Source organism: Coccidioides immitis (genome assembly GCF_000149335.2).
Source record: "Coccidioides immitis RS genomic scaffold supercont3.2, whole genome shotgun sequence".
NCBI classification, from domain to species: domain Eukaryota; kingdom Fungi; phylum Ascomycota; class Eurotiomycetes; order Onygenales; family Onygenaceae; genus Coccidioides; species Coccidioides immitis.
In genome coordinates, this window is record NW_004504309.1 from 3,092,865 (window position 1) to 3,110,224 (window position 17,360).

Consider the following 17,360-nt stretch of genomic DNA (forward strand, 5'->3'; position numbering starts at 1 on the left):
ATGAGGAAATACAAGAACTTCTCGATTCTAGATCATGGGCGAAGCGGATAATTACTGATGCAATTAATTAACAGCATATAAATGAGTATTGTCATAAATAGAATGAAGTGTACTACTAATATACATTACAATATGTTATAATTAAAATTGAATCCGAAAATCTCAGATGCGTAAAATAAACCTCCTGGAGTTTCTCTCTCTCATGCCTTCATGGACTTGACCACTCGTGGGAAGAACATCTCCACACCATTGTCCTCAATAGCGCTCAAGTATCCGGCAACGAGGGTGTCCATACCGTGTTCTTTCGCAAGTTGTATCCACTCAGCTAAAGGCAACTGCGAAAACGCAGCGCCACTGCCATCCTCCTCTTCCATGAATGCATCCATCGCATCCATCGGCATCTCCAGGTCCCCGGAATGGTGGAGATACGTGATAGACGCTGGTGCAGTCTCTTTATCCGCTCGAGTCTTGAACACCTCTTCAACGATTGCGCTCGAAGCGTGGGCGGCTGTAACAAAATCCACATGGCCCTTCCAAAGCTTGGATCGAGGAGCCATCTTCGTAAGCAGAGAGTATTTCAGCACGCTATTCATTATGTCGAGGTCACCGGCGTCGTCACCAAGGATACTAGACGGGCGGTGAATCCACACCGGGAGACCGAACTTGGCGCTTATCTTTTCGAGAAACACTTCACTTGTCCACTTCGACGTCAAATAGCCGTCGTTGAAGGATGGCGGTGGTGGAGACAATGCTAACGAGATTTCTTCAAATGTTTCTGACTTGTTCAAGCGCCCAACTGTTGTCGTGGAGATATAATGGAATGGAATGTGGCGGCTTAGGGCAAGTTTGGCCAGCTCTTTAGTGGAGCCAACATTTGATGGCTTTAGGGATTGATACGTTTTGAGGAAGGAAACATCAGCGCCATTATGAATGATGGCATCGGCTTCATTGAAAATCGACCTAGCCACGTCCTCCGAAAGGCCGAGAAGGGGGTGACTAAGGTCACCTCTGTGAACGACCACCTTGCCAGGCTCACAAAATTCGTCGAGTTTGCTACCGGTTCGAACGGCGACGCAGTGAATCTTCTCCACGAAAGTTGATGTAAGGAGCTCCTGGAGAATCTCTTTACCCAAGAATCCAGTGGCACCGGTGAGAACCACCACACGGGGTGGGTTGTTAGCTACGGTAACCGGAGATTCGATTTTTAAATATTCGGGAACCGATGTTTCTGCATCCCAGTTTATAACAGGGGATCCGATTCCCGGTAAGCTCCGGGTTGCAGCAGCCATGGCACTGAGCGTGCTATTCTCAAAGAGATGAATCAAGGCCAAACTAATATCAAAGCGACGCTTAATGAGGTCCTGAACTTTGATCAGGAGCATAGAATTTCCGCCGATATTGAAAAAATCTGTGCTTCCGTCAATGTTATAGGAACGCAATACGTCCTTTGAAATGACTTCTTCCCAAATCTCTAGGAGCCCCGACTCGGTCTCATTAAGTTCAACAACGGCTCGGGATGTGCCGGATATACTGGCTAGAGGAAGTTCTCGAAGAGCGCGTCTGTCGACCTTTCCGTTCACGCTGAGCGGCATTGAATCAATGGAGACAATCATTGCTGGTTTCATGTACTGGGGAAGGGGGAGAGATGGGATTAAGCTTTTCAAGAATCCGGCCCTGTCATCGACGGTAGCTGCGGATGGGAATACGGCATGAGCTAACAACACCGGCGGATCTCCACGAGGTACAACGGCAACATCAGCCAGTTTTCCTTTGGCTGAATTTAGAATGGTTCTCTCAATATCCTGAGTTTCGATGCGAATCCCCCTGAGTTTAATTTGAGTATCCCCATCAATACGACCAAGAATCTCAAGCAGTCCATTTTCCTTTAATCTTCCTTTATCTCCTGATCGATATATCTTGTCTAAGCCATAAGATGCAAGCTGGCCTGAAGGGAAGGGATGAGAAACGAATTTCTTTGCAGTGAGAGATTCATCGTTGAGGTAACCTAAAGCCAAGCTTGCACTGCCAATGCAGATTTCCCCAGGGAATCCTGCAGGAACTGGATTCAGGTTCTCGTCTAGGATGACGATAGAGGTATTCGGGAGGGCATGGCCCACGGGGATACGGCTGCCCGCGGGTTCTGTGATGGGTATTTCAAAGTTGTTTGACTCAAAGGTTATTTCGGTTGGACCATATGCATTGATCAAGCGTAAATGAGGAAGCGAGAGGTTTTGGAATTCGCTAACAAGCCTTTGAGGATATTGTTCCCCACAGGACATGGCGTATCTCCACTGCTTGCTGTTGATTAATTCAAATTTGCCATAGTTGATCCAGCTCAAATACTCCGAGGGCGTGGCTCCAGTATATGTGATATTTTCGCGTACAAGCAGTTGAGAAATTGCGAATGGGTCTCCTCGTACTGATTTTGGGGCCACGACTAAAGTCCCGCCACGAGAGATGCAGAGAAGCGCTTGATAAATAGATAAATCGAAGCTTAGAGCGCTTTGCTGGAGGACAGTGCCTGGGGTTGAGACCATTGCAAACTCCATTCGATTCCGTAATCCTGCATGCGACATGACCACACCTTTGGGAACTCCCGTAGTCCCGCTTGTATAAAGTATCACGGCTGCATCTTCCGCACGAGCTGTGATTTCTATGCTTTCGCCTGAAAACTGACTGGAACAAGCGGAAATGTTGACAATAATCGTGCTCCTGCGCATTTCAAGGTCATTTATCCTGCCAGAGGTTTCGTTATGAATTAAGATCCCGGCTGGACGACAGTTCTCAATTATAGTATTCAATCGAGCTGAAGGTATATTTACGTCCAAAGGCACATAAATACCACCAACCCTTAAGATAGCCAGCAACGAACAGACCCAATCCAGCGTGGGCTCCTGGAGCACAGCAATCGGTGATTTCAGAGGTATATTTGCTTTGATGAGTGCCAATGCTATGCCATTAACACGGTCAATCATCTGCTGATATGTCCACCAAATCCCCGAGGCGTCATTGAGAGCTATCGAATTTGGTTGTTTCATGGCAACTTGATCTATACGGTGTGCTAACGTTTCGGGCCATTCGGTATTGCGAATAGGGCCTATCAATTGTTAATTTAAAAGAGTAAATAAAAAGGATGACAAGCCATACCCTGACCAAGTTCCAGCCCTATGGCAATGTCATTGGCCGTAAATGGAGACATCGATTCTAGGGTTGCAGCTGGACTCGTCGAAAAATAGTCCAGCAGGTTGCAGTAGGCCTTAGCAAGGATTTTGGCATCGTTGTGAGAGTACAGTTGCTTTTGTACAATAAACATTACAAAGGGATTGCTTCCTGGGTTGTCAAATATATCCAAAGTAATGTCGTATGCGGTGCGACCAAAAGCGTACTCTTCCCCTTGGCCTTCCATGTCTCCCATGCGTCTTTGTTCTTTGACACCCTGGCGATAATTTATAAACGCTTGAAACAACGGACTGAATTCCGTCGACCTAGGCGTTTTCAGTTCTTCAAGTAAAACATCGAATGGTAGGCGAGAATGACCGATGGCCGAATACACTTTTCGACGAGTTTCCTTTAAGACCTCAGTGAAAGATTTGTTCTGACCGAGGCGGAAGCGGAGTGGAAGCAGATTCAAGTACATTCCCATGCTTCTCACCAGATGCGTTTCGTTTCGGTTAGCGTCCGCCATTCCAATATAGAGGTCATCCACCTCAAGAAGCCTAGACAATAGGACCGCATATGTTGCAAGGTAGAAGTGAAACACGTTGACTTTATTCTTCCGACACATATCTTTGACTTGGGTAGCTAGTTCAGTACTGATGCGACAGTCTTCTCTATGGTGTTCGTATTTTTCGATGGGAGATCGATGTTTAGCAGATGAAAAAGGCAATAAAGGCAGAACTGACAAGTCGTCAGAGAGCTCTGATTTCCAATAGTTAAGCTCTGCATTCATTTGACCTTTCTTAAACTCCAACCGTTGCTGCTCAGAGAAATCAGAATACTGGAATACGGGCTGCGGAAGACGTTTGTGAGTGTATGCCATCTCCAATTCATCCAGGAAGACCTCAAGACTTGCGCCATCCATATTTATATGATGGTAGCCGATAATCATATAATTAACGGTGGGGGTTAAAGAGAGAAGTAGAACTCTCATGTTTTCTCCATGTTCAATATCGAAGACGTAATCCCGCATTGATTGGAACTCCACGGTAACTTGCTCTGGATTTTGTATTGTTTTCTTCTCCAGTAGAAGACGAGATTCTTTGAGGATGCCTTGCATAGGAGTCTCTCCATCTTTGGTAAAGAAACAGGTCCGCAATGCCTCGTGGCGGGAGCCTAACAGCTTGACAGCATTTTCCATGTCACTGACTCGGAGATACCCGCGCAATTGGACAGAAAATGTGATGTTGAAAGTGGTTTGGTCTTCCAGGTAATGCCTTAAGAACCAAAATCTCGACTGACCAAACGATATCGGTAACTGCTTTTGTAAATCATTTCCAGTAATGGATTCTGGTGACTCGGAGGGAGATGGAAATATATCATGTTGTTTCTGCACGTCAGTAGTCAATGAACTCATTGATTCCGAAGGATTAGAAGGAGAAGGAGGAGTCTGTGTCCCGTTTTCTGTCGAAATACTCCCGCTGGAGCTGGATGCATCCGTAGACATCGGCGTGGCTGTTTCCGGCTCTGCAGAGGTTTCCGTAGGTAGAAGAGGGAATCCTTGCCGGAATGATGCTATCTCTGGAGGGAGCTTTTCAAGAGTGAAAGTCAAAAGATCTGCAATAGTCGCACTCCCAAGGATCTTAAGAACAGGCATGTCGAGTTCCAGTTCCTTTAAAAACCAAGACCTAATCTCAACGGCAACAAGAGAGTCAATCCCGAGCTCGTCAGCACTTTGATCAAGTACTTGGTGTCGAATGGATGTGTCTTCCAATTGAAGTTGGAGTGCGATTTGTAGTTTCGCGAGCAAGGCATCTGAGTAGGTGTTAGCTTCTAGCTCCAGAATAATATCATCAACTATACTGACCTTTGATTATATCAAGCGCTTCTTCCTCAGACGCAGCTTCACGAAGTCTTATCATTACCGGAATGGCGGTATTTCCGCTGTTCTTCTTCAACCCATCCGATTTACCCAAATTGATGCAGTGTTGGAAGCGTGGGATATTCATCCAAGGAGCTGGCTCTTCTTCATTTGCGTTGATAACTCGCAAGCCAGTCACGATCTCCGGGTTGGCGTGAGAGTTAGGTCTGCCAGCTAATATCGCCTCAGCAATACATTGATGGAATCCGCGCTCGGACATCCATCTAAACCCCGCTTTATAAATTGCTGAGAAGACCGACTCAGTTACTTCCCTCATAACGTACCCGACGCCCATAACCGCACCAATATGTAAAACACAGCCTGCAAGACCTTTTCGGCGACGTTGAAAAGCCAGAGAGGTTCCAAACATATTGGCGGCACTATAGTTAGACTGGCCGCGGTTCCCAGCCACGGAGGTGAGTGAAGAGAAGAATATGAAAAAGTCTAGGGTATCATCTTGAAATAATTCATTCAAATGAATACTTCCCAAAACTTTCGGTTTAAGCACCTTGTTCATGCTTTCGAACGACATATCAAAGAATGATGTATCATCAAGAACCATAGCACCGTGCATGATACCCGCAATTGGCGGGAATTCACGCCGGATCTCAGCAACTAGGGCTTCGAGGGAAGTTTTGTCCGTAATATCACTATCCACAGTAAGTCTATATCCAACAAACCAAAAAAAAGGGACATACTTTGAATAAACCTTCACCCTCACACCAATTGATTCCATCTCCGATAGCCACCTGGGATCAACTTTCGGGGTACGGCTAGTAAGGATGAGATTCCGGGCGCCATGATACGCCATCCAATTGCACAAAGACTGCCCAAGGTCGCTGCTTAAACCGAAGAAAACATATGTCTTGTCTGCTGCGAAGTGCATTTGTTTGTCCACAGAAGCAAGTCTTACCGGAATATCAACCGTATTGCTCCAGTTCACAACTGGCGTTTCAGGTGTTGTTGACCGGGTAAGAATGTCTCCAATGTTCATGACAGGCCGGGAAACTTGCTTGCCAGAATGTAACTCAGATAATGCTCCGGCTGCTGCGCATTTAAATTGGTCCATTAATGGGATCTCTGTCGGTCGAGGCTCTAGCCCATTACGGGTCATGGTAGTTTGTAGGCACATTGGCGAGAGACAAGAAGCGATCAACAATCCAACTCGATCAGGGGGGTTTGAGAAATCCACAAAAGTTGAGATTCGTTGTGGTAGTAAGCCTTGAACTGAACGGCGCGGAGACATCGGATGTATTACGCTCCAGGACGCACCTGAATTAGAGGGATCGGAAGTTGCGAAGAAAATGGATAGGTCCTTTCCGGCGGCCCGGGCTTGGAATCTCGCCGCCAGAGTGACATCCGGTTTGTATAGAAGGACATTAGTATTGGGCGTGCAAACTGATAATATGTTATTGACCCGAATCTCAATATCCAATAGAGATAAGAGCCGGCCTTCTTTGTCCTTAACAGACGCGCAATCAATTAAATTTCTGGGATCAGCAGTGATGTGCGAACCGTTCCTATCCGAGATTGACAGGACTGTCTTATCGGTTAAGGTATCAATTCCAACAATACCATAAACCGGGGTTGCGAGCGGCAATAAAAGAGAATGGCTGACTTTCACAATGATTTCATTGTTTTGTGGCGTACAGCTTCCTTCTGTTAAATAATAAGCGCCGGCGGAATTGTTTAGGTAGACTGGCGTAATTTGAGGGTTTACCGCGTGGAGAATGGTTCGTTTTGACGCATTGTAACGATGGTTTTGGGCCTTGTTTGGCATTAAACGTGGGATAACCAACCTACGGCCTTCGTATGCAAGCTCCTGTTCAATAGACCACAAAGCATTGTCGTTCTGCCTGAAGTGCAATCTCAGCAGAGCTTCCGCGAGAGCCTTGGCGTTTGGCTTTTCATTTATGTCTAGATCGAGAAATTGTAGCCGCAGGTCAGGAGCCTCCAAAGCCAGTGTGCGCCCAAATCCAACTGTCATATTCATGTAAGGCTCATCTGCCCTGCAGCCTTGAGTCACCCACAGAAATACTCTCTGGTAATCAAATAATGTTTTGAGGCCGGCCATGATTTCCTCGGTAAAGTCTTTAAAGATTGGCTTGTCCAGTTCAGTAACGCTAAGGACAAAACTCGTGGGGGCAATATGCGCTGAGCTGACATCGTTGAGGGAGCGAATCTGACGGATCTGGGTTGCCATAGGCGAGAGCAGTCGGCGAATCTCATCGATCAGAACAATTGTGCGCATAGTTTGGCCCCCTAGAATGACCAGCTCCCAGTCCTCGGACTGAAGATACTGACTGGCATGTAACAATGGCTCCCGAAGAAATTCCACCTGGCTATCGACTGCTTGTGACACAAGAACGGAAATTGGCCGCGGCAAAATATCTGCTTCTGGAGTCATGGAATCAATGCCGGAGAATCCAGTCTTAAGAAGCACACGATGCCATTCAGTAGCCGAGACACATGGTGATAGCAAGCGGCCATCCGGCCGACCCAACCACCATCCTGGAAGCCCGCTCATGGCGAAACCAACTCTGATAACGTCGTTGCTTGTTACTTCGAGCATTATCAGATAACCTCCAGGACGCAAAAGCCGACGCGTATTTTCCATTGTCTGCTCGAGTTTGGCGGTAGCATGAAGAACCAAGGAGGCAATGATCAAATCATATGAATGCTCTGAAAAGCCTTGCTCAACGATATCTTTTTCGACATCCAAGGCTTTGAACACCATTTGCCCGGAATATTCAGTGAAGATATCTTGGGCAGCTTCGAAAAAGCCAGTCGAAATATCTGTGAATGTATAGGATGAGAACGCGTGATTGATTAGCGGTAAAATTGATTTCGTGGCTCCGCCCGTACCAGCACCTGCAATTCGATTAGTTAAATCAACGAATCTGTCTTGAATTCCATACCTATCTCAAGAATATCCATATGAGGGTAGCGATGCGCGACGTGGGAAACTGTTTTCGCGAGAAACTCCGTGTTTTCTCTGATACCGAGCGCATCCATGTAATATCTATTTAAGAGATTGTCTTCAAGTAGATGCTGCAGGATATTTGTTTCACCGCGAATTGCAGATACCAAATTCTGACCAACGGTGTGATTAAGTTTGATCTCGATACTATCAGGGTACCTATGATAAATGTATGAGCGTGGTCGTAAGACACAAGTAAAGAAATGGTCATTCTCACCTATCTAGTATAGCAGATATGTCCTCCCAAGTGTCGTTCAGCCATTCCTTTCTGATATACGGCTGTCGTCCTTTCCGAGTCTGTGCGAGAATGCTCTCGAAAAATTCGAAAAGAGCCTTATGGTGCCACTCGATACCATTTCTATCTTCTGGTTTAATCCCGCTTACGATCTTTTGCATATAGTATGCCGAGATGCGCTCCAAGCACCACGCTAATTCGTAGTCTTCCGTCGTTGCGCGCCTGGTTGTTGCCAGCTCCGCATCCGGAAATGCCGGTCCCCAGATATGTTCTGATAGCATTTGGCGATCATATTGCGGGCCTCCTTCGGAAAATGGGACAACGGTAACGCCTTCGACTTGTATTGCCATAGACCGCTCATCAGCACCAAATATATCGACATCGCCTAATATACCACTGGACGTTAAAGGATTCTCAGTAATATGAGAATCAACAGGCAGCAAAGTTCCAGGAGCCATGCTTTCTTGGCACAGGGAGACATCGATTCGAATGTTTTTAATTCTCGTTGGCACATACAGCTGTTCCAGGCTTCCATCATTTGGCCACCAATAGGCAAGAAAGATTGACTGGAAGGCAGCATCGAGTAGCGCTGGGTGCACGAGTAAAACCTCATGGGGTTCCTGTGATGGGGCAGTCACGGTTGCGGACCCAATGTCCAGTTTCCTTTTCATAGAGCCTAGAGACCTAAAATCGCCGCTGTATCCATAACCCAAATCATCAAGCGACTGATAAAATTGATCTGTGGGAACGGGAATCATATTTGGTCGCTCTGGGCCCCGAGCGGGCAACAAATTTGACCGCGAGTCACCGGTAGTCACCAGAATTGTCCCGGTGGCTAAACTCGACAAAGTATCTGCTTCCTGATTTGTGCACGCATGATAGCTGAATGAAGCAGAAAAATTACCCTCTTCTCTTGATATGTTGAAAAGGGTAAACAAAGTCTCAATTCCGGATTCATTATCGTCAAAAGTCAATGGGCGCCCGATAACAAAATTGCTAACCTCGATGATAGCGGTTGGCAAATTGCCCGCAAGGGAGAGCGCAGCTTCAATCGCTGTAGAGATATACCCTGCGGCAGGGAATACCATCTGTCCCTGTAACTGATGACCATGGATCCATGACAATTCACTTGGTTTCAAAAGATTGCGCCAGCGTATCTCTTCTTTAATACCGTCAGGTAATCTGGTCCCCAAAAGCGGATGATGCACCGTACTGCGTAGTCGGTGTGCTCTAGAAATACGAGATTCATGCCAATAAACTCGATCATGGTCCCAGGTGTAAGTCGGCAACCCTTTCAATAGCTGTCGATCCTCGTTTGCAAAAAGGATATTGTCATATCGGTTAAAGTCCACGAGAGATGGAGCGAAATGGGTCCAAATAAATCCAAGGGAGTTTGCTAAAGCGGTCACGTCATCAGAGCCTCGACTCAGTGGACTAGTGTAAGGCAACCCCGATCCGTATATATCCTGCAGCGTCTGGAGAGCAGGCCCTTTCAAAGCTGGGTGCGGTCCGATTTCGATCGCAAGGTTAAAAGGGCCCTCGTGCTCTGTAGCCGCCGCTATTGCTTGAGAAAACAGAACAGGTTTAACCATATTATCTTTCCAATATGTCCCCAGTAATTCATCGCATGCTTGCATCCGTCTACCTTGGAAGGTGCTTGAAAACCAAGCACATTCGTTCTCCGGCTCGTGAAGTTGGATTTGTGAGCTATGGAGCGCTTCAACATACGGACTGCTGCATGGGAACATGTGATGTGAATGGTAAGCCTTATCAACTTTTAGAAGTCTGGCAAACTTTTTTTCATCTTCGAAGATAACTTTGGCATGCGATATGGCATCGGCATCTCCCGAAAGAGTAACGCTGGAGGAGGAATTGCAAGCAGCAACGCAAAGCCGGCCTTCAAACATCTCGGAGTCGCAAAGATCCTTTGCATCTTCGTACGATGTTCCAACGGCCATCATAGCACCAGGTTGGTCGGTTCCCGCGAGCGATGTAAAATGACCTCGATAGAACGCTACTTTGATAGCGGCATCACGCGATATAATCCCCGCGGCATAGGCCGCAGCTATTTCTCCGGAAGAATGACCGACAACAGCTGTAAACTTGATGCCAACATTATATAACAGCTCGACCAAAAGAAGCTGAATAGCAGTGCACAGCGGTTGTGATATTAAAGCTTCATCAAGCCGTGAGTTTGAAGAATCGGCTTCTAGTTCGTCCAGAATGGACCAACCCGGGCGATCAGGCTCAGGCAAACTTTGGAGGACGTGGTCAAGGCCCGCAATAAAGTCCCAAGCATATTGAGATTTCGAAATTAATTGACGTCCCATTGTCGCCCATTGAGCACCCTGGCCGGTAAATATCCCAAGTATGCGAGGCGGACTGTTGGACGGGCGAATGCCAACCCCAGATCCCGGATGAGAATTGTCTGCGGCGGTTTCCAGGTGTGTGTCGATGGCCGAAATAAGGCCGCCAATGGATGTCGCCGCGAAAGCAGCCCTCACAGCAAGTTCTGATCTTCTGTGTAAAGTATAGGAAAGGTCTCTGAGGTTCAAGTTTGGATAAGATTTTAAATACGTAGAGTAAGCGACAAGCATCTTCTGCAGTGCCTGATCAGTTGCAGCCGAAAATACAAAAGGTGTGAACGAAATGGGACCGTGTTCGCCCTTTGGTGGACGGACAAAGCTCTCAACAATAGCGTGAGCATTTGTCCCGCCGAAACCGAAACTGTTGACACTAGCTCTCCGAGGACCCGTTATTTTAGGCCACGGTTTTGCAACTGTAGCTATCTCGAGGTTATTGTAGAATGGTTCAACAGCAGGACTGAGAGTATTGAAGAGCATATTAGGCGGAATAATACCGTGTTGTACGGCGAGAGAGGCCTTGATAAGGCCAGCAACCCCTGCAGTGCCTTCCGTGTGGCCAATAACCGTTTTCACGGAGCCGACGTACAACAGGTCCTCATTGTCCTGAGCTTTTCCCTCGGGTCCGAAAAAAGCTTTACTAATAGCCTCCGCTTCCTATGAGTCGTTAGTACGCTGTTATCGAATGACGACAATGGAAACATACACGAGCATCACCTGCTGTGGTTCCAGTACCATGAGCTTCGAAATACTGACAGCGGTCCTCTCTGTTGCAGGGATTCAGCCCTGCTTTTGCATACGTTTGAGAAATCAAATCCATTTGCGCAAGCTCATTGGGCATAGTAATTCCCTTTGTCCGACCATCTTGATTGACGCCCGTTTCACGAATAATGCACTCAATATGGTCACCGTCTTCTAATGCCCGACTAAGCCTCTTCAGAATTACTGCAGCAACTCCATCTCCTCTGGCATAACCATCGGCGTCAGCATCCCACATTCGAGATCGGCTACCCGGAGAAAGCATTTTAAGTTTGGCTTCGCCGATGTAGAGCTCGGGAGTCAGGATAAGATTCGCGCCAGCGGCAACAGCGAGATCAGATTCTCCACTCCGCAAAAGTTGGACGGCCTGGTGTACAGCAACCAAACTGGAAGAGCAAGCTGTGTCGATAGTCATACATGGACCATGCCAGTTGAAAAAGTAAGAGATACGGTTGGATACGATGCTTCGTGCAGTCCCAGTTGGCAGATAAGTCGGTGCCGTGTTTATGTCGCGCTGGAGGTGATCAATATAGTCCTCGCACATCAAACCAACATAGACACCAGTTTGGGAGCCGGAAAGGCCCTCAATTGATAATCCCGCCGCCTCAAGGGACTCGTAGACCGTTTCCAATAGCAGGCGTTGTTGAGGATCAATCGAATGGGCCTCGACTGGTTTGATGTTGAAAAACCCTGCATCGAAAAAACGGTGGTCCTCCTGAAGCAAGTAGGATTGCTTGACATTCGAGGTTCCATGGTGCATCCCATTGGGGTGATAGAACCCATCAGGATTGAATCTCTCGCTAGGAATATTGGTGAGAAGGTCATGAGGCTTTCGCAGAAAGTCCCAGAATTTCGAGGGAGTATTCAAAGAACCCGGAAAACGGCAGGCGCTTCCGATGACGGCGATAGGTTCTTCACCTTTAGGGAGAGGTATGCTCCCCATAGTTGAGTGCGAGATACTGTGCCACTGCGGTGAAGGAGAGAAGTCGATGGCGTCCAGTTGAATGGACCTTTTGATTGCAAGTAATACCAAACAAAACCCGCACCAACTGTCTATAATCGGCCAATAATACTACCCATAAAATGATTGAAAAGATGAAGCCTTTAAAGCCGAGCCATATATTCCACACCGGTTGTCATGTACATTTTTAAATGAAACTTGAACGACGATGGGCTAAAGATGCCTCGGTCAGTTGTGTCTCAACAACTAGATATCAAATTTCCTCCGAAGGCATTATCCAGGGAGACCTCCGAAACGTCCATGCCTTCGGACTTCGGACTCTGTGGAATGGATCCGATAGAATCCATAAATACGAGCCGCATTGTCCAAAGTGGGCATGCTCAGGGTCGGCTAATTGGAAGAAAATCGGATGGAGGCAGAACCTTCGGAATACGAAGGAAATTATCCTACTCTTTCAGCACTGGTTCAGAGCTTCGCACACGTTGAACACGGGCTAGGCTAGCCACAGAGAGACCCCATTGGTCTTTAGAGGTCAAAAAGTCACAAGTAAATAACGACGCGCATCAGACAGCCCTCAGAGCCCCAGCCAGTTAGGTAAAGAATTATGCAGGACAAACACCGCAGTGACGGGACAATCTTGGTATTTTGGCATCACCACACGGTTCAGCCAAGACGACGTAAGGCGCAAAGAATATGTGCACCCCCGACACACTGTCAGGGACTAAGGCCATCGGCCCGAAAAGTATATCAAATCAGAGAATCTCTATTTACAGTGCAATTGATAGGTTTCCCATCAGAGTCGAACTTGCAATCATATAAGAGCCATTGTGGTGATAAGATGATATGATCAAAGGAATGAAGTCAAAACTGCCGAATTCGCGCATGGATTACTTATATAATACAACAAACGTGTGTTACTAAGCCCCCCCAAAAGCGATTTATCAAATGCCGAAGAGCTCAAGATAGCCATCGCGCGATCCTGAGTACAAAGCTTTTTCCACGGTTGAAATACCCAATGCCATAAACAATCCAGATCCTCCATTTGGCAATTTCCTCCGGGAAGATAGTTTGCTCAGAAAAGCCTCGTCCCTCATATTGCCTCCCCCCTGCTTCTCCGCCTGTTACTCGATTCGTGAACCCACTTATCCCAGTCTCACCACCAAGTCCCATTTCGAATTTCTTTCTCATATGTTCTACGAGAAATCGCCATGTTTTTCCTCGACTAGGGGATATAAATTCAAGTATATGGCCAGTGGATTTGTCAGTAAGGCCCCCACTGACTTTACCACGAAAATCGTTTGAGAAGAGAATGTAATCTTTGGTTTGAGATTTCTCCCCTAGCTGCGTGGCCGCTAGCAGCTTCCCATGTTTGAACAGCTGCGCTGAATGATAGACATCTCCTTTATTAAGCCGCGAGATTGGCCTCCAGTAAGATATCGTGTATGGTCCCGCATATGCACGTATGATGTGGAAGCCGTCAACGATATCGAACCAGCCCCCCTGGGCCCATAGCCGACCATGGCCACCAAATCCCCTTAATTGCATCCTTTTCGAGCTCGATAATTCAACATCTGCTATGACACGGCCACCTGCGATTGGCTGGTTCATGTGCAGAGACGGGGCCATTTCCGTTCTGGCACCCTGTGAGGGCCACATTGAGCCGTCGGGGAAATGGGGCTGCGTTGTCGATGTTAGCGACAGTGTTCCCTTCCCGGCAGGGGTTCTCCATTTGACGGTTGCACGACTCATATCTTTTGGCACGTGGAAAGAATAACTGCGTTTTGTGCTATTCCACATTCCCGTTATATCTCCCTGGCAGTTCATGATAGTCGATTCATCCAGATAATCGAGCTCCTGGATGACCGTTCCGTCGCTCAGAACCATGTAAAATTCGACGCGGAGGTTTCCGAGGCCAAAGAACGCATATGACGCATCTCTCGAAAATCCAATGATAATCCCAGCCATTCCATCATCGTCAGTCCCATCGAATTCCCATTGTTCCCAGGCTGTTGCGTTTACGCCTGATAGTTTGGGTGTTTCCAAATGCTCGGTGGAAGACGTGGAGAAAGCTACCGGCCCTTCAACCTGCTCGTACGCTGAGAGATGGCTCACGGAGCATGGTTCTGGCTGATTAGGAATATCTGCTTGCAGCTCAGCCTCCCAGTTCCCAGGAAATAGTTCTCTCAATGGCTGCTGGGATAGGTGGTCTGCCGAAGTAGCTTGCAGAAGGAAAAGCGCAATAAAGGCAAACATGGTGAAGAGTATAGCCACCAGTAATCCTGTTGATTAATGGGGGAGGGATTATAAAATGGAAGTCAAAATCAGTCCATCAAAAGTTCATTTGCGGGCAAGCGTGTCCATGAAATTAATCTTGGTTGCCAAAAGTGCAATCGAACAATTACCACCGAGATACGAATAGAGCGAGCAAAAGGAAACATGACTTTCACGTTATCCGATGATTCGGACAGTCATGTTATGTTCCGAAATTTGTAGCTACGCAATAGTCGGACCCCGACTAAAGACCACCTGATCGCGTCACCCAAAAAAGAGAGCCAATCTCCCGAAGCTTCAGGACTCTTAGAAGAGCTGGATCACAAAGTTCACTTGGATACAATATTGGAAACTCTTAGATTAGTTATTTACGACAGATCCAACAGTCGCTATGGAGGAACGGTTGAAGATTCCAACCACTCAACGGGCAATCATCCAAAGCAAGGAGCCACTGGGTTCGCTAACACTATGCGAAGATCGCTCTATTCCAACTCTGCTGCCCGGGCAGGTTCTTGTGAAGACTGCTGCTGTTGCTCTGAACCCCTGCGATTGGAAAATGCCAACCAATTTTCCATTTCCGGGGGCAGGAGATGGTTCAGACTACGCCGGAACTATCGTTGCGCTAGGACCAAATGCTCGACCTGATTTCAAAATTGGGGACCGTGTCGCAGGCGCCGTTCATGCCTCAAACCCTCTTAACCCGGAATCCGGTGCGTTTGCGCAGTATGTTGCGGGCTATACGGATCATCAATGGAAAATTCCAGACAGCCTTTCAATGAAGGACGCTGTGGCTATTGGTTGGTGTGTTGTTGGGAGCGTTGGACTGGCACTGTTTCGAACTATGAACTTACCTGGATCCCCCGAGAAGCCTGTTGGGAAACCCACTTACGTGTTGGTATATGGGGGAAGTACTGCCAGCGGGACAATTGCGATACAGCTCTTAAAACTGTGAGCCATCACATTCTATCGTGAGCCTTTTTTTTTTTCATTTTCTGTCGCAGCTCACATTAGTACAGGTCAGGATTCAAAGTCATCACAACTTGTTCCCCGAAAAATTTCTCCTTGGTGGAATCATATGGAGCAGAGAAAGCCTTTGACTATAACTCGCCGACCTGCGCGGATGATATTCGTATGTACACCAAGAATTCCCTCCGCTATGTTCTTGATATCATCACGGAAGCAAAGTCGATTAAACTTTGCTACGCCGCTATCGGTCGTACTGGAGGTCAATATGTCGGCTTCGAACTTATCCCTGACGAACTAATCGCCAATATGAGAAAAGCAGTTAAAGCGGACTGGGTGCTAGGAATCAGGATGACAGGCCTGGAGATTGCTCTTCCGGGAGGATACGGCAGTCCTCCGGACCCTGAGTTACGGGCTTGGGGTTCTGATCTAGCTAAGCGCATGGAAACTCTGATCCACGCTGGCAAAATAAAGCCTCACCCCCCAAAAATTAACCCGGGGGGCCTCGATACAATCATTGCAGGAATTGAAAAAATGCAACGACGGGAAGTCTCCGGCGAAAAGATGGTTTATATTGTGGATTCCGAGGTTTTTTAGGCGGTCTTTCTGTATCGAGGTAACCGGGTAGAAATCCTAAGTAGCAAATTTTTTCCTTCTCGTTTTATTTCAAATTCTTGAAAAGCCCAAAGACCACGATCCGTCGAGTGTTGACTGCTCCTTAGATACGCAATAGCCTTTTATGACAGCACATGAAGGGGCTTCGTAATCGACGATGGGGGGGCCAGCCGTTCCGTAAAAACGAAATAGTCGTCGGCACCGTTCGAAATCTAAGGTTGCAACACGGGCGACTGGATCGTTTACGGGAGCAAATAAAAATATTCATCTGTTGGAGATCGGTGCTTGAGCCAGCTACATATCGACGTCTGTTTCCATTGTCAATATGGCCCAGACTCTTCCAGCTATCCCATCTGGCTCCAGAGCTGATCGCTGCATTTGAATACTCCCTAGATATCAAGTCTTTTTTGATATCTTGATTCGTTAAGCATTGATTGACTCCCTGAATCAACCTACCCTGCATCTCAAATCCTATCTGGATGTAGCCTTGCTTGAACGGTTGAAGACGATTGTTCACGAGGTATTAGCAGACGGGCTGTCGAATTGAACGAATTAGAGCAACACGTGCAAAATCCTAGCAGCTTTAATACCCTAGCCTCAAGGAAAATTATGTATTTTTTGCTGGCTGCCGGCAGACAAGTTTTTCTTTTACGTTGATGTGCGTTTCTTGATGAGCGTTTCTTGATGGGCGAGTGCATTCTAGCGTCATTCACATATCTCAAAGGCATCCAACAAGGCCACCCACAACGCCGCTTGGGCAAAATGGAACACTACCCGGAGTCCCGGGCAACCTTTCGGATATCGAAGACGAATTACTTAGCAATGCAAGAATTGCAGCGCTCAGCTCACAGGCATCTTTAACAAAGCATATTCGTTGTGGTTGAAGCGCTTCGAAAGAGAAACGTTTTTTTAATTGAATGAAGAATCAATGACAGAGAAACATCACACCACAACATTTCGTGCTAGTCTATAACTAATGGACTAACTAGACAATTAGCAGAGTCATTTAGCGTACCATAGCGCGATGAGATACTCTGACACAAGGTCCAAGAGCTTCTTTCCAGGCTTCAATCCAAGCATCACTGTCCCCTACATTGCATTTATTATGTATGATTTTCTCCAAAATCTATGAGTTA

General features: G+C 47.0%; 3 protein-coding genes across 3 annotated transcripts; 1 reads left to right on the plus strand and 2 right to left on the minus strand.

Annotated features, from left to right (window-relative positions):
* Positions 1 to 6: 6 nt before the first annotated feature.
* On the minus strand, positions 7 to 12,357 carry CIMG_06629 (amino acid adenylation domain-containing protein; the record flags this gene model as incomplete). The annotated part of the gene is made up of 7 exons (XM_001242732.2): positions 7 to 3,097; positions 3,148 to 4,971; positions 5,024 to 5,742; positions 5,776 to 7,948; positions 7,996 to 8,216; positions 8,275 to 11,312; positions 11,362 to 12,357. The coding sequence occupies 7 exons, from the start codon at positions 12,355 to 12,357 to the stop codon at positions 201 to 203; spliced, it is 11,868 nt and encodes a 3,955-aa protein (XP_001242733.2). The 3' UTR covers positions 7 to 200.
* A 975-nt stretch (positions 12,358 to 13,332) lies between these two features.
* Positions 13,333 to 14,628, minus strand: CIMG_06630 (uncharacterized protein; the record flags this gene model as incomplete). The annotated part of the gene is made up of 1 exon (XM_001242733.1): positions 13,333 to 14,628. One exon carries the CDS (start codon positions 14,626 to 14,628, stop codon positions 13,333 to 13,335), a length of 1,296 nt encoding a protein of 431 aa, XP_001242734.1.
* Positions 14,629 to 14,921: 293 nt separating this feature from the next.
* CIMG_06631 (zinc binding enoyl reductase) lies at positions 14,922 to 16,206 on the plus strand (the record flags this gene model as incomplete). The annotated part of the gene is made up of 2 exons (XM_001242734.2): positions 14,922 to 15,594; positions 15,663 to 16,206. Exons 1-2 carry the CDS (start codon positions 15,038 to 15,040, stop codon positions 16,204 to 16,206), a joined length of 1,101 nt encoding a protein of 366 aa, XP_001242735.1. The 5' UTR covers positions 14,922 to 15,037.
* Positions 16,207 to 17,360: the final 1,154 nt, after the last annotated feature.